Source organism: Doryrhamphus excisus, linkage group LG2, assembly GCF_037039965.1.
Source record: "Doryrhamphus excisus strain RoL-2023G ecotype Guam linkage group LG2, RoL_Dexc_Guam_v1.1, whole genome shotgun sequence".
In the NCBI taxonomy this organism is placed as follows: Eukaryota; Metazoa; Chordata; class Actinopteri; order Syngnathiformes; family Syngnathidae; genus Doryrhamphus; species Doryrhamphus excisus.
This window is the reverse complement of record NC_136358.1, coordinates 5,306,864-5,324,478: the sequence shown is the minus strand read 5'-3', so window position 1 is coordinate 5,324,478 and position 17,615 is coordinate 5,306,864. Positions and strand designations below refer to the sequence as shown.

At 43.2% G+C, this 17,615-nt stretch overlaps 1 protein-coding gene across 3 annotated transcripts; it reads right to left on the bottom strand.

Annotated features, from left to right (window-relative positions):
* Nucleotides 1-263: 263 nt before the first annotated feature.
* Nucleotides 264-17,390, bottom strand: ache (acetylcholinesterase (Yt blood group)). Of its 3 annotated transcripts, XM_058067975.2 has the most exons (9): nt 17,303-17,390; nt 5,842-6,320; nt 5,548-5,771; nt 5,210-5,470; nt 3,690-3,912; nt 3,409-3,609; nt 3,141-3,330; nt 2,835-3,013; nt 264-1,846 (listed from the first exon to the last, which is right to left on the bottom strand). In XM_058067975.2, exons 1-9 carry the CDS (start codon nt 17,347-17,349, stop codon nt 1,725-1,727), a joined length of 1,926 nt encoding a protein of 641 aa, XP_057923958.2. In that variant the 5' UTR covers nt 17,350-17,390; the 3' UTR covers nt 264-1,724. The 3 variants fall into 3 exon arrangements, with proteins under 3 accessions (XP_057923958.2, XP_078652351.1, XP_078652361.1); XM_078796225.1 differs by having other exon boundaries at nt 3,141-3,609; XM_078796235.1 differs by lacking the exon at nt 17,303-17,390 and adding an exon at nt 14,125-15,301 and having other exon boundaries at nt 3,141-3,609.
* Between the last annotated feature and the right edge of the window lie 225 nt (nt 17,391-17,615).

Sequence of the window (17,615 nt, the reverse complement as noted above, 5' to 3'; positions counted from 1 at the left end):
CGAAGAACAGTTTGCACATTGTTTGTGTAGGCTAGTTTGGCACATTGCCTGCGCCATACCGCCGTACTGTACTGCAGTGTGGCACAGCACCACTAGATGGCGGCATTAAGTCACTTATTTTGCTTTCTTGTAATTATGTGCTACTGCAATATTTGATATCTCGCTCACCCTGGATAAATATATTTACCGGTAGTCGTAAGGTAATTCTGTTTTTAGAATAAACTACTAATTCAAATTAACGCCAAATCAGACGCCAGAGTGGATGGAAGCAGCTGGGTGTGTTTATTTTGTGTTGCAAGTCAGCATTCAAGTTACACAAGACACACACTAGGGAGCGACAGAAGCCTTCAACATTTACAGTACATAGTGAAATATAACAACAACCAAAAGAAGATTTATGGCACTCCTTTTTATACGTTTATACTCTGATATTGCTTTTAAAACACAGCCTCTATCCATCATCACCGTGTCATCATCTCATAACCTTTCACTGCATTATAAATTCAAATATATGACTTGAGCCACCTTATTGCTAACATCAAACCTAGCTAACATTGGAGCTGTAGTAGTCTTCCAGAAAAGTACAAATTTGCACAAAAAAATAACAGTCTGAAGTTACTTGAGTGGGCAGGGGTGGGGTGGGATGTCATGCAGTGAGGGTGGGCGGTGCTTAAATCCTCCCATCAAATATGAAAGGACGCTCTAGGAGCGCTCGTTCTCGCGGGCCGTCACATGCATTCCCACATCATCTACAATCCTAGTTTAGGTGCTCTTCAAGCCAGATTACGCGATGCACTGATGCGGGGGGGGGGGTCAAGACAGGGACATGCCAATACCGATCCATGTGGGGCCGGAGTTCCTTTGTGTGTTAACACATGAATTTAACACAGAGCATCCAGCCTGATACTCTTGTTCTGTGTTATGTAAGGATGCAAGTGTCTGTTCATCCGCCTCCTCCTCCTCCTCCTCCTCCTCCTGCTCCCTTTCCCTGCCTTTCCACCTCCATTTTCCAGCTATTCATCGAGCTCCGCCAGAGGCTGAGCCAGCGCTCTGTCACATTATCCTGCTGCTGAGTGAATTACTCGGCCTCCATTAGGCTAACGAGAAAAGAGAGAGACGAAAGTTGGATGAAGGACAGTGCGAAAATGGAGAGAGGGAGGAAGGATGCGTTTAGATGGTGATCAGAGGTGAAGGCATGGGACGCAAGGACAGAGCGACGGGACGATTTGACGGCGGTGGAGGCATAAAACCTTAAAAAAAAATGGCAACTACATGATCAGTGACTTTGATCTGAATGATTGTGTCACCAAAAGAACCAAGATGGCCGCCATCAGGAGCGCAAAGTGGACTAAAGTGCTAAAAGGAGCGACGGGGACAGGGGCGTCTAAGTGGACCATTCCACCAAAAAAAAAAAACCCTGATATGTTCAAATAAAAAGTGACAGTGTGAGATGGAGACACACTAAAAGAGACAAGTTCCCTCCATAGTCGTTTTCCACAAAACACACACACAGACACACACACACACATACTGTATATATTCATATATAAATAGTCAATAAATAATTAGAACAATACCTAAAAAAATAAATAGGGTGCCTGTGTTGGTTTATGTGTTGAAATCGTTAGGAATAAAATGGAGGGCGGCTATGGAGGAAATAAGCTTGTCTCGCCTGTCATGTCCCCTGCCAACCACCACCTCGCCCCCCGCCGCTGTGGAGGCTCTCAGAGGTCAGTGCAACGCTCCTGCTTGCTGTAGTGGTCGAACTGGCTCTTCCAGTGCATCATGTAGGAGGACCAGCGGTGGAACTCCACCTTCCACTGGCGCTCGGCCTCGTCGATGTTGTCTGCACGGGAAGAAAGATTGACTTTTTAGTGATGTTCTACCAGTCATGTGACCCCACGTCAGTTGGTTTTCTTCAGCAACTACACTTAACCTAGCATGATGTTGCTCATAAAATGCGAGTGTAAAGTTAGCGCTGTAGCTCCCATAGCTATGCTAGTGTTGCTAATGTTTGTGTTCTACTGTCCCACTTCTGCTGCTACATTGTTGTATCTGTTACATGGCATCTATTATTTTGGTGCAGTTACAGTGTATAAGTAAAAAGTGGACATGTTATGTTTATCTCTTATTTTGATTATTATGTTTATAATCAGAGGGCGGCATGGCGGTCTAGTGGTTAGCGCGCAGACCTCACAGCTAGGAGACCAGGGTTCAATTCCACCCTCGGCCATCTCTGTGTGGAGTTTGCATGTTCTCCCCGTGCATGCGTGGGTTTTCTCCGGGTACGGTTGAGAGCCCAGCTAGAAGACACGGGTTTAATTCCCCGCTCAGGTATCTGTGTGGAGTGCATGTTTTCCCGTGTGTGTGTTTTCCGGAGTACCAGTTTTCTCCCATATTCCAAAAACATGCTAGGTTAATTAGCGACTCCAAATTGTCCATAGTTATGAATGTGAGTGTGAATGGTCTATATGCCCTGTGATTGGCTGGCTACCAGTCCAGGGTGTACCCCGCCTCTCGCCCAAAGACAGCTGGGATAGGCTCCAGCATACCCTTGTGACGATTAGCGATACAGAAAATGAATGTTTATAATCATTGTTTATTATAGCTGTGAAAAATCATTATACAGTTACACTACCTTACACTTCTTTATGTATAAAAACAATCTGGAATACAGGAAGTGAATAAATGCATTGCAATACAAACAGATGGGGGGAGGTAGGATTGGATAAGCTTTGCTTCTTCCTACTCCTTTTGAACATGTAGAACTGTGAATTGAATTCTGTGATGCATGTTTAAAATAAAATAAAAAAAATTAGTTTTCATAGTATTACCGGTGATGTTGAGGAGGCGTGGCAGGAAGTGGTTCCAGAAAGCACACATCTGGTTCCTGAGACCCTTGTGAACCTTCATGGGTTCCGTGTTGAGTCCCACATATTTCTGCTCGCTGACGGTGAATTGAGGCCAGCGCTTCCTGTTCTCCACGGTTCCGTCCACGTACACATTAGGATTTCTGAGAGCAGAAGAAAGACACACAGGAGGAATAACGTTGAAGCCACACCCCTCCCCCCTCCAGCTGCACTTTGGACACCCTCGACCTCAGGGAATCAGTGATGACATTATCAGAGCGGACATCTCACCCAGTCCGAGCAAAGTTGGCCCAGTATCTCATCATGCGTCGGCTCAGCTTCTCCTCCTCTTGAGTGTAGTTGAATCTCTTCTCCAGTGGAAGGCCGAAGACAAACTCGATCTCGTAGCCGTGAATCACACCCATCCACTCTGGCCAGGGCAGGTTGGAGGCCCGGTGGTCAAACAGGTAGAGAAAGACTCCTGTTGGATATGAGAAAGAGCGAGATTGTTTTTGTTGCCGACCAACCTTAATGATGCTAAAGAAGACACTGGTATGACCTGCGTTGGACTTGAGCACATTGTGCTGAGCGTAGGAGCGAGCAAAGAAGGCCAGAGGGCAAATGACATCGTGGTCGCCCACAATGTCATCCAAGGCGTCACGGTTCTTCACGCCGTTGTTCTCGTCCATCCAGTCGGTGTACTGCAGCACCACCGCCTCCAGGCCGATGTCATTAGCGTGCGGCACGCTGAGCTTTACGCCTTGCAAAAACAGAGGACGTGAGCCACAATCCGATACGCGACACCAACGTGTAAATCCTTCTTTCTCTGAAAAGATTCACCTTCCAGGAAGTCCTCTCTGGAGATGAGGTTGTCATTGTCCTTGCTGAAGCCCGGAGCGCCATACAGCAGGAAATAGGTGCCCTCATCCTGGTTGACCCCCAACAGGACCTGAGTGTCCTTGAAGTTGCCAGAGTTGAGCATGGCATCGGGAGTGTCAGGCACGACATCGCCGTCCACTACCGGAACGAATGAAAAGCGGAAGATGGACGGCCATGGCAGGACCTGCCCGGAAGAATTTTAATATGTTAATGATATCACAGCAAAAAGGCGGAAATAATCATAATCATAATCATCCAGTGGAAACCTTCATTATTCTTGATGTGACAGTGGTGGTGGTTGCTCTTGCTGCCATATTGTGTCTTTGGGATCAGTGTGAATGAAGCCAGTCGTTCAATGAAGGTGACATTAACCGTAAATGTCAATTTAGCCTTTTCATTTGTCATTTATATGCATTTAGAACTGTTTCATGTATGTAAAACTAGAATTCATTCATTCATTCATTTTCTATACCGCTTATCCTCACAAGGGTCGCAAGCCTGCTGGAGCCTATCCCAGCTGTCTTTGGGCGAGAGGCGGGGTACACCGTGGACTGGTCGCCAGCCAATCACAGGGCACATATAGACAAACAACCATTCATACTCACATTCATACCTATGGACAATTTGGAGTCGCCAATTAACCTAGCATGTTTTTGGAATGTGGGAGGAAACCGGAGTACCCGGAGAAAACCCACGCATGCACGGGGAGAACATGCAAACTCCAGAGGGTGGAATCAAACTCGGATCTCCTAGGTGTGTCCACCGTGCAGCCTTAAAACTAGAACCATAAACCTGGTAACGCTCATGCAGTCTATTAATAACACAACAAGATACACAAATAAAGGCAAAATTGTGGCATAAATTAAAAAAAACTGAGATTTTAGCATATCTTGACACACATTGAATTGATATTAGCGTGGATAATTATTCATTCATTCATTTTCTACCGCTTTTCCTCATGAGGGTCGCGGGGGGTGCTGGAGCCTATCCCAGCTGTCTTCGGGCGAGAGGCGAGGTACACCCTGGACTGGTCGCCAGCCAATCACAGGGCACATATAGACAAACAACCATTCACACTCACATTCATACCTATGGACAATTTGAAGTCGCCAATTAGCCTAGCATGTTTTTGGAATGTGGGAGGAAACCGGAGTACCGGGAGAAAACACACGCATGCACGGGGAGAACATGCAAACTCCACACAGAGATGCCAGAGGGTGGAATCGAACTCGGATTCTCCTAGGTGTGTACACCGTACAGCCTTAAAACTAAAAACTAAAAAATTTGAAAAAAGATTTTAGCATATCTTGACACATTGAATTGATATTAGCGTGGATAATTAATAATAAAAAAATGTTTTGTTTTTTTTTTTACATGTGACTGTGTAAAACGTTTGGACACCTCTGTACTTGAGTACTAAAGGAAACAGACAATTTTCTAAAACTTCTGCTTCAGAGCCTTTATTGAAGCTTCTGAAATACCTGAAACTCCTGGTCAATGAGCTCCTGAGGTTTTTTGGTGCGGAGACAGTCCACCAGCTCGGTGTCATTGCCCCCATTGCAGCCCACTAGCTTGGCCAGCAGCGTGGCCCGTCTGCGGGCCTCTGCCGGGCTGACAGTGGCCCAAGGTGTGTTGGGGACGCCGCTCTGCATGATGGCTCTGGTGAACAAGGGCCGGCTGTCTGGAGACAGGAGGTGGAATCCCACTGAAGCGCCGCCGGCACTCTCTCCAAAGATGGTCACCTGTTTGTGAGGTAAAAACGGAAAACCTGTCAGAGTGGTCACTGGCTGAATGAAGCGCGCTGAGGCGGGACAAGAACCTGTTTGGGGTTCCCTCCGAAGTAGTGGATGTTGTCCTGAACCCACTGCAAGGCCATCCTCTGGTCAAGCAGGCCCACGTTCCCTGGAGCCTCGGAGGAGCCATCCAGAGCGAGGAAGCCAAAGGCCCCGATGCGGTAGTTCATGGAGACCACAATGACGGTCTCACTGTACGCTAGGTATCGACCATCATACACGTCCAGGGAAGAAGAACCGCTGTAAAATCCTGCAACAGATGTCACAGATAGTTGGAAATGTCCATGTGGAATAAAAGGATCAAAATACTGTAAGTGTACCTCCACCGTAGATCCACACCATGACAGTGAGGTTATGAGGTCTGGGCGAAGGGGGCACCCACACGTTAAGGTACAGGCAGTCCTCACTCATCTCCCTATTGGGGTTCCACATCTCACTGCCCGTAAAGCCAGGGAACGTGGTGTCCACAAACTGGAAGCAGGCTTTAGGGTAATAGTTGGCGTCGTACACGCCTGTCCACATCTGCTTGGGCTCGGCCGGCCGGAAACGCCGTTTCCCCATGGGTGGCTCCGCAAAAGGGATACCCAAAAAGGCGGTGACGTGGCCCCGCTCCAGGACGGGCATGTGGATTCCCCGCACTCGGCCATCCCGGGTCAGAACTGTCAGGTCTGCCTCGCTTTGAGCGGAGATAGCAGGAATGAGCAGGGACATGAAGAAGAGGATCAGGGAGAAGAAGAGGAGGATGGCGCTCTGCATGATGGATGCAAAGGTGGAGGCTCTCTTCTGCTTCCCCTCAGGCCTGCAGATGGACAGAAGAGGAGACAGAGTAAATGTAATTACTGCTGAAAGAGAAGGATGAAGAACAGAGAGGAAGGTGGAAGAATAAATCAGACGAGGACATGAAACCAAGGACATATCTGCAAGGTGACATTTTCATGGAAAAGAACATATTGACATGAACACATGGTGAAGAGTTACAGGAGGAGAGTAGGTGGGCTTTCCAGCAAAGCTTTATAAAATATTCAACACAAGCACAGATGAGTCAGTATCATTACTTTCACAGCATCTGCTTATTGTCGGCACACGACAATTTCATCATGGAACCTGGAACATTCATTATCTTAAGGCTTATTATTATTATTATATTGGATGTCTGTGAAACCTGGACACAGTCAACATGCACATTTTCAACAAATGACATTATTTTTCAGCCAAAGAATAACAATTAACATGATATTAACATGATATTTCATTGATCGTTACCAATAAGTTAATCTATATAAGTAATTATTTATCACTTGCTATCACTATTATACTGTATATTGTTATGGGTGTTACTATAATTACCTTCTATTGTCAATACATACTTATACTGCATGTCATTACATTACTTGTAAACATGGCTGTTCATTGGCGCCTACAACCTCTCCAACCACCACCAAACATTCATGCATCAGTGTGGGCATCACTGGATGAAGTGTCTCGCCCTGGGACAAAGCAGCAGTAACTGGGTGGGGAGTGAGAATGGAACCGCCAACCTTACAGTTTCCCTACCTCCTGAATCACTGCCACCCACAAATTGATGCTGCTCCAAGACTTGCTCTAACAGGGCCATATTTGAAAAATTAAAGGATGCAGAGGATCACTTTCATACATTTTGTGCATTAAAAGCAATTCAATGTCGGTCAATGTGTGAACATTTAGGTGATTTCGGTCATTAATAATAAATAATTGTAATTTTTTTTTACAATATGCCAAGGGCCTAGTCCGGTTTCCTCCCACATTCCAAAAACATGCTAGGTTAATTGGCGACTCCAAATTGTCCATAAGTATGAATGTGAGTGTGAATGGTTGTTTGTCTATATGTGCCCTGTGATTGGCTGGCGACCAGTCCAGGGTGTACCCCTCTTTCGCCCAAAGACAGCTGGGATAAGCTCCAGCATACCCTTGTGACGATTAGCGATATAGAAAATGAATGTTTATAATCATTGTTTATTATGGCTGTGAAAAATCTAATTGTCTATATGTGTCTAACTATATGTGCCCTGTGATTGGCTGGCGACCAGTCCAGGGTGTACCCCGCTTCTCGCCCAAAGACAGCTGGGATAGGCTCTAGCAATCCCCACAACCCTCGTGAGGAAAAGCCGTAGAAAATTAATGAATGTCCATAGGTATGAATGTGAATGGTTGTTTGTCTATATGTGCCCTGTGATTGGCTGGCCACCAGTCCAGGGTGTACCCCGCCTCTCGCCCGAAGACAGCTGGGATAGGCTCCAGCACCCCCGCGACCCTCGTGAGGAAAAAGCGGTAGAAAATGAATGAATGAATGAATGCCAAGGGCCAATAAAAAAAAGTTGGTGCCCGAAAATTGCCCCTGGGCAGCACTTTGGACACCCATGCCCTAGAGTGATCCTACAGCCATGAAAAGAACAATTTGGCATTTCCGTAAGCCGTACATAAAAATAATTTGGCATGTAGATCGTTGGATTCTAGCTGGATAATGTTTGCTGGTCTATAAGTAAGGCAGCTGTTTAGGAAACACAACAGACAAACCTTGACTTTGCTGTTTTAGACCTCCAACAATACTGTGCGGGTGTGTGCGTGTTTTGCGCAAAAGTAGCACAGCCAAAATAGTGCCTCTGTACAACAGAGTGGGAATGTTCCAAAATAGTGTCGATACTCTACACACACACACACACAGTTGGCCTTGATGCTAATTTTGTCACTATGACAACCATACATTGCACAACATAAATAGCCGCCTAGAGACAAACAGGTGGGGGACAACTGTCCTCTGTGTATTGTAGGCTAACAACGTATGACAAAAAAAAACCATTTGAACTTCACATTGTATATACTGTAGTATGTTTGGTAGTTTGCATCACCATCCTTTACAAAGTTGCATTCAAGAACATTACATGATTACACTTTCACAATTCAACATGTCCGAAAAGGAGTGGGAGGAAGCAGATCTCATTTAATCCCACTCCTTCTCAATGTTTCAGCATTTACTAATAATTCATTCACATTTAGATTTTAACATGTCTGTACTTCCAAGAAAGCAATAGAAAATATATAGCAATATATAGATCACGCAACAATAAAGTGTTAAACAGTGGAATAGCAGTCAATGAAAATGCATACAAATGAATACAAGGACGATACAATTGTAAAGATAAATGACTAGAGAACAAATGCAGGAGTAAAAAAAACAAAGGAATGCAGGATATAGATTAACCAGTAACTTATTGATAATGATAAATGAATGAAATATACTTCTTGATGATGTTGAATTTTGTTGCAAAAAATGTTGCTCTGTGGTGCAAAGTCTTCATTTTGCTTGCGGTTGAGGTCTTTTAATATTATCGAATTCCTTTATGCCTTTGACATAACAACGATTCGCCATTTCATTTATGTCAATTTAAGCAGTTGGTGCTCCAATTGCTACTCTGCTTTATTGTTGGTAACTTTATGATGATGACGACAGGTGTGGTGTTCCTATTTCTGCCGTACAGTGGAATGTATGTCTCCATGTTGTTTAGGATCACTTTAAGAGCTTTATTGTTGGCCGTGCGGCAGGACAACAGCAGAGCGATGTTATCCACGATATCATCACTCTCTTTTTAGACAAGTTCCAGTCCGTACAATAGAAGCACAAACCGGGAAAAATGTGTTCCACTGTGGGGAAGACCAACCTTTTCTTTAGTTTTTCCAACCGGGAAGGAAACGATTTGTTGTTTTGATGAATCGAGTCAGCGGTTAGTCTCTACACAGACCAAATCAATATGAACCAAACACAAACAGTTCGTTGTGGAAAAGAGGCAAAAATATTGATCACTGTTTTCCAACGACAAAGCTGATGTATTTGAATATCTTGTTTTGCCATAAACATGAACATAATAAGTCTGCATTGATGGATGACTAAGGAAATTGAAACATTCATATTTGAGAGCCCGCCTCTCGCCCGAAGACAGCTGGGATAGGCTCCAGCACCCCTTGTGAGGAAAACGCGGTAGAAAATGAATGAATGAATATTTGAGAGCTGAAATCAGGGAATATTTACATTTTTGAATAAAAAACAATTATTGAATATCATTCATTCCATTCATCATTTATCTATTTCGGGCTGCACGGTGTAAGGCCTCACAGCTAGGAGACCCGAGTTCAATACCACCCTTTGCATGTTCTTCACGTGCATGCGTGGGTTTTCTCCGGGTACTTCGGTTTCCTCCCACATTCCAAAAACATGCTAGGTTAATTGGCGACTCCATATAATAATTATATATCCACATAATAATATAATTATCTATAGGTATGAATGTGAGTGGTAGTTTGACTATATGTGCCCTGTGATTGGTTGGCAACCAGTCCAGGGTGTACCCCGCCTCTCACCTGAAGACAGCTGGGATAGGCTCCAGCACCCCCGCGACCCTCATAAGGACAAGCGGTAGAAAATGAATGAATAAATGAATTTATCTATTTATATTTTACCCATCATCCACAATCCTTATGTGAGACATCTGTGCGTTCTAAAAAATATAAAAAGAGATAAAAAGCATAATAGGACACACCTATTCCGCCTCGAAAGCTCACTATTAAAACACCTCCAAAAATGTTTCATCATTTTATATTCACGCTGTAACAGGCACATTCATGATAACATGTCATATACACAGTACTTTGGTTGTTTTAAACATTCCCAGAACTTCCTTCCTGTGTGTGCATTTGATTTCCACATAGCAACACAGAAAGGAACGCTACACCTAGCGTTAAGTTTTCCAACCAAAATCAAAAACACAGCAGCAGTGTCAGTAGTTCCAATATGTAGCGTTAACCTTTCGATAGCGGCCTGCTGCTTTGTGAGCGCGGCACTGATGTGCTATAAGCGAGTGTGTGGTGTGTCGAGGTGTCACTACTCCATTAAAGTAATTCTTTGGCGTAACAATGTTAAAAACAACGTGGTTGTAGCTTGGTTAATATGCAGGTAACATCAGAAGCACACATTATGCGCATTCTTAGCTGTTTTTTTTTTTTAGTTTTGGCCGTTTTTATAGCTTTAGAATACATAGAATAGAGAAAGACGTGTGTTGAAGTCTCACATCAGGACTGCTGATGAAAATTCTGAAAAAGGTGCTGTTTCATCTTATTATCATGATCATCTTATACTGTATGTACACTGCATTCACATTCATGGGAAGCATGCCTAGATAATACAAAAAATATTCTATACAAACCATGAATTTTAAGGTCAATAGAAAAAAACTACAGAGGGGGGAAAAAGTAACATTCATTCATTCATTTTCTACCGCGTTTTCCTCACAAGGGTCGCGGGGGTGCTGGAGCCTATCCCAGCTGTCTTCGGGCGAGAGGCGGGGTGCACCCTGGACTGGTGGCCAGGCAATCACAGGGCAGATATAGACAAACAACCATTCACACTCACATTCATACCTATGGACAATTTGGAGTTGCCAATTAACCTAGCATGTTTTTGGAATGTGGGAGGAAAACCGGAGTACCCGGAGAAAACCCATGCATGGGGAGAACATGCAAACTCCACACAGAGATGGCCGAGGGTGGAATTGAACCCTGGTCTCCTCGCTGTGAGGTCTGCACGCTAACCACTCGACCGCTGTGCCGCCCTGAAAAAGTAACATAACAAATCATATTTTATGGTAGGATCATGAGAGCAATGATCCCCAAAGAAAGGATTGTGAAAGGAGAATGGTAGGTACCAAGTGATGGCCGCTTTAGCTTTGGATGAATAAGAGAGAACATGGGAGGAACATGGGGGGGAGAGGGACATTGGGGGTGGCACAGGGAGACACCGAGTGGAAAGAAAGTGTGTCACTTCTCAAATTAGACCCAGGAATTTGTGTATGAAGTTCACAGGAGGATTGATTTCACGGACGGAGACCGCGGGAAGAGCGAGGTGGCAGAGAGGGAGCTTAAGCCATGTCATGTGTTTCCGCAGATAAAACACTCCCACTCAAAAAAAAAGCACATGGAAAACAAACTTCCTGGAATTATGCTTTTTTTTTCCATGACAACAGGTGTACCTCATGCATATGTATATGACAAATAAAGTATTAGTATTATATTTGTACAGTATCTGTGTGATTCTAATGTGTGTGAGATGATGAACCCTCTTCTGATCTCTCACTGCTTCCACAAAGACCAAGTCGGGTCTGAGTATTCATGACAAGAAGCTACCATGGAGAGTCGCAGCAGCGTGATGCTTTGACAATCACCGAGGGGACTTGCTGGAATTTTCCATCTTGCCACAGCACTATCAACACACACACACACACACAATTTGCTCACTAAGCACAAATAAATAGTTCAATATTGGAAACACAAACAGATGACACAGTCTCATTCATCCCAAAGGTCGTACAGGATGTGTAGGAGCCATACGTTTGTTTTGATTTGTATTTATCTAATAAACTGCTGTTCATGTACACACGCATTGTGATTTCAGTGGATGTAGCCACTGGTGACTGTGGGTGGGGTGTCCATATTATCCAGTGTGAGGGGCTGGGTTATGGCGACAGGGTGAATCTATAGAGAAACTTTCCATTGACTATTATCTAATGCAGTGTTTCCCACCCTTTTTTGTCTTGTGTACCTTCAGAGCCATTGTAATTTTAGCGCAGCTGTGCCACAGGTTGGAAATGAAATGTTTCCACGCACCCCCGTGCAATTTACTACACGGACCGCTGGTTTGGAATCACTGACCAAATGCGTTATCTGAGGTGTTTTTATATTCTGAGCTTGTGAAACAGAGCAATATGATGAGGAATGCTTGTCGTCAGTGTAAGTCCTCATCGTGCTGCAGAGTTTGGATAGGAATATTATCACTTTTCATGGAGAAAGATCTGCATATCAACATTTGTACCATGCATAGTGTTCTTGTGTTATGTTACGCAACGTACAACACAGGAGAATCTGAGCTGCCACGCACACTCTTCATGATTTGGGGGGTGCATACAGAGAAATTCAAAAATTCAATCCATTTTCGGCTGAAACCAATCAAATTCAGGGTCAATACAATAAATGTAGATTTGGCAGTCACTGCCTTGTAAATATTCAGAATTATTCTCTGCTTTAAATTGTAAATAATGTTTTCTCTTTATGGTAAATTAAAGAGAAACAGGGTTTATGAATCTGCAAGACACTTTCACTGAGATGTTGTTTTGTAATACTGAATGTGTTTCATAATTGTCAGACTATAGGTTTTTAGAAAATGACTGGGAAATTCCTGCAAAAATCTAAATCACGATTAATTGAACCTCCAAAATTAATTTCAGTTAATGTACAATTATCCCACTCTGAACTATTTATTCTGTAAATATTTGAATCATTTCAGAAAAAGTGAAATGCACATGCAGAGATGAACAATTTAGGGTTATTTATTGGAACTGCGTATGTCAAAACACAGGACTGTTAAAACACTGTAATACGCTGAAAAAAACTACAATGTTCTCCTTGACAGGCTCTGACAGCGTGGCACTAAAGCGTAGCGTTATATTGTGACAGCTTACCATGGTGTCAAAAGAAAACAAATGCAGTCGAGTGAGTGAGAGGGGCAGAGTTGTGCCACGCTGTGCTTGGGGAGGGGGTTTTATGGAGATTAGAAGCTCTAAATGTCAGTTTCGGTTATTTTTCCACTGAATCGCCCGGGCCTAGTTTTGTGTATAAAAAATGGGCATTTTTAGGGGTTTTTACACATGCATGCAGTCGTTTTTTTGTCATTTGCATTCAATCCTCGCTATTCTGCTGTACAGGCGGTCCTCATTTTACGACGTTTTGTGGTTACGACACATTGCCATAAATTATTTTAAAAGCTTAATTCCAACCTCAGCGGTCTGGGTTGTAAATACAAGACTCGCTAGCATAAAAATACGTCGTCACACTGAGGAAATACAATGCTCTCACAATGCTCGCCAACCTGCTGCCTTTCATCATGTCTCCCAAGGTAGACTCTTCCAATGATGGTGCGCCAAAGAAAAGGAAAGTCATTGAACATGTGAATGGATCCACTGCTATGAAATTGACAGTGATCGTCTTCATTTTTTAAAATTACTTTCTCATTGAATTTTGTATTTGTAACATTTAATAATGTATCTCATATTATTCAGCTACAAATTGGTTCCCAGACTGCACTTTACCTCCCGATCTAGATTATTTTAATATGAATAAGACAGTGTAGTTTATTGATTGCTGTGCATTGCATCATTACCAGCATCATGCTCAGCAGAAACCCCAAAAATATAAAATGCAGGATTATAACTGAAACATATATTGCAATTGATATGGTTTCGTTCTTTTATTTGAAAGCTTTCCGGTATTGCATCAAATTGAATTAAGCTAGTAACCATAGCTACGCGTGATGTTGCCTTGCAAAGATGAAGTTAAAGGACAGGAAGTAAAGCAATAGTGGATGCAGGGTAGCTAAATCTCGCGAGTGTACAAAGCTAAAGAGTTCTCATTAAAATGATGATGATTATGATGATGTTATGACAGAATACCGGCCATTTTATCAACACATTCAATCGACAAATAAGCTTCAATGCAACTGATCGGCAAAGGTTCCTGTGTCCTACCTTCAATGGAAAACACTTGCTAGCTTGCTAGTCTTCTTCCTCCTCTCCGGTTAAAAACAACAGCAACGGGCAGCAGCGACGTCAATTTATCCAGGAAGCGGACAGAGGGCTTTTAAGGACAAAACATATGTGTAATGCCTCCTCCGGGCAACAAACATCCACACTGCCGAACCGAGCAGCACTACAGCGACAGAGGTGGAGGGGTGGGCTAATAAATAGTGCTTGTAAACAGTGGAGCAATCACCAAGTCTCGCGATAACTCGTCTATTGCATGTGTCTGTCCAAGAAAGACGGCGTGGTGCTTTCAGGTACTCAAGTATAAAGACTTTATTGATTTGTCTTGTGAATTGTAGATTATGTACATTAAAAAATGTGCTTGCTTGGTAGTGCAATAGAATAATAGAATATAAATAATTATATAGGTCAAGATGTTGATTCTTTATAAAAAAAATTACATAATATAGGTAAATTTAGCGTTGGATTTGTGGTCCAACAAAGCATAAGACATGGTCATGGTCTATGTAAAGCAGTAAAAGGCCAACAGCAGGCTTTTATTGGCTCCAGCTGTTCTTGGAAAAACATCTCCAAAGCTTCTCCAAGCAAGGTCAGGTTCACTATTGTTGGAATTAACTGTGTATGTGTGTGTGTGTGTGTGTTGGGAGGACACATACAAACCAAAACAGTAAATAGACAATAATATAGCTACTTTTTCCTTCTATGCCTTTGCCTGCCAAGGTTGTTGTATTGCAGGGATATGAAGAGAAACACGGTGAGGAGAGCGGTTGAGGTACTGCAGTGGAGAGATTTTAATCAACTTAAGTGGCTTCAAGACGACCTGTCTCACTTCTCTCCTCTCCTGCGGGTACATTAAAACACACACACACACGGGATGTGGTGCAATATTTTTGTTACACTGGCCGTCAATTGAATAGCCTCTCTCTTTTCAGTTTCTAATGGAATAAAGTCCCGTTATGACTTCATGCTACATCACAGCGTATGATGGCAACACCATCTTTCTATGCAGGATGTCAGGAAGACATCATTGACTATCATAGTTATTATCATGGACCTTGACACTCATAGCACATTTAAAACTTGCTCTGTTGTATTCGGAGCCGGCTGGGCCATTAGGCAATATAGGCAACTACCAAGGGTGCCGTGGCCAATCAGGAAATAAATGATTTACCTTCATTATAATTATTCATTCATCCATCCATTTTCTACCGCTTATCCTCACGAGGGTCGCGGGTATGCTGGAGCCTATCCCAGCTGTCTTCGGGCGTGAGGCAGGGTACACCCTGGACTGGTCGCCAGCCAATCACAGGGCACATATAGACAAACAACCATTCACACTCACATTCATATCTATGGACAATTTGGAGTCGCCAATTAACCTAGCATGTTTTTGGAATGTGGGAGGAAACCGGAGTACCCGGAGAAAACCCACGTATGCACGGGGAGAACATTCAAACTCCACACAGAGATGGGTGGAATTGAACTTGAGTCTCCTAGTGGTGAGGCCTGCGCGCTAACCACTCGCCCACCGTGCAGCTCCCATTATAATTATTAATTCATTCATTTTCTACCGCTTTTCCTCACAAGGGGCGCGGGTATTCTGGAGCCTATCCCAGCTGTCTTCAGCCAAGAGGTGGGGTACACCCTGGACTGGTTGCCAGCCAATCACAGGGCACATATAGACAAACAACCATTCACACTCACATTCATACCTATGGACAATTTGGAGTCACCAATTAACCTAGCATGTTTTTGGAATGTGGGAGGAAACCGGAGTACCCGGAGAAAACCCACGCATGCACGGGGAGAACATTCAAACTCCACACAGAGATGGGTGGAATTGAACTTGAGTCTCCTAGTGGTGAGGCCTGCACGCTAACCACTCGCCTGCCGTGCAGCTCCCATTATAATTATATTAAAAGTAATTACTTTTGATTCTTAAAATGAAAAAATATTTGAAGCAATACAGATTATTACTACAAATTATAATACCAAATAAGTCTGTGTGTGTTTTTTTTGCATATACAGTAGTATATATTGTATGTATTATATGGGTATTCATATTTTAAAAAGGTAGTCATATAGTAAATTGCCGATGAGCATGAGCAGTGTAACATGCCAAATGTGCCCAATTTTTTCCCCAGTTAGACAAAAGACAGTGAATTTGTTCCTCCCTCCCGGCTCAATTAATCTTATTCTGTCCTCTGCTCTCATTCGTCTCTTCCCGTCTCAGCATAATAGCGCTCAGTGAATTAGGACCACTGCTTGGATGTTACACAATCAATATGGCCAACCATGCTACTGCTGCTGTTGCAGACAATATTATATACATTGTCATACCTTTCCTCCTTTGTGTAGCCAAAAATAAGCAAAACATTAGAAAAAGCTGTGAATATGTTGCGGTGCAAACAAGCATAGCAAAACAACAAAACATGTGCTGTAACTGGCATGTTGATGTCAGCCTACTCTCTAATAGTGTAGCGTAGCGGAGGCTGTGTTCTGCTGATCCAGACCTATTATCTAATTGCTACTGCATCAACACTGACTGGGCATAAGACATCAATCTCCGCCATGCCTCTTCCTGCATCCGTCGCCCCACTACCGCCCATATCTGTTGGCTAATTCGCTCCATCAGGCTGACACTGCGGTGGCATCCTACAACATGACGTGACATATTTGAAGAGGTCTGAATGTATCGTGCTGGACTACAGCATGGTCATAAATTGCAATTGCTTGGAGATGTTGTCATCGAGGCACGAATGCCAAGGAAGTAAGGCATCACAGCATATCATAACAGTCCTGAGACAAACATGCCCCCCTAAAGATAAGTCTGTGTGACCTTTTGTTGGAATCAATGGTGACACAAATGAGCCCTTTCAAAGACCAATATGCATACCTCCACCAAGGCCAAAGTAAACCTCTTTGGTTCTGCTGTCACAGCTAAAAAAACATAAAGCAACTAAATATACAGCGAGGCATTACTAAAATAAGTCAATGCTCTCAATATGTCACAACCATGCTGGTATTTTTAGCTCCTATTCTAACCCAATTTGCAGTCTTTTTCTTGAAAATCTTTATTGTTATTCTTCAGTCACGCGCACTACAGAGTGAGCATCAAGTGTGCAAAGATATTAGCAGTTTCACGTGAGAAGCACATATTTACCTTCTACTTCCTGAAGCCCTCCTGAAGTGTTGCGTTATGATTAGCATCCGTCATCCATACTGCTTGAAGAAGAAAGAAGACTACACTGTCCCTCAGTGGTTCAACACTGGCATTGCAGACTAGTGTGCTTGGTTGTTGTTGCCGTGGAGACAACTTCAACTACTTCAGTGGTCTATAACAGTGATGGAGCAGTAGCAACATTAGTACTTATTTATTGTTTCATTTGATGAAATGTATATTCAATTGACAGCAAAACATTAATTATGGGGTTCCCAGTAAGAAATAAAAAAAAGTGTGCCAGATCAAACAATTT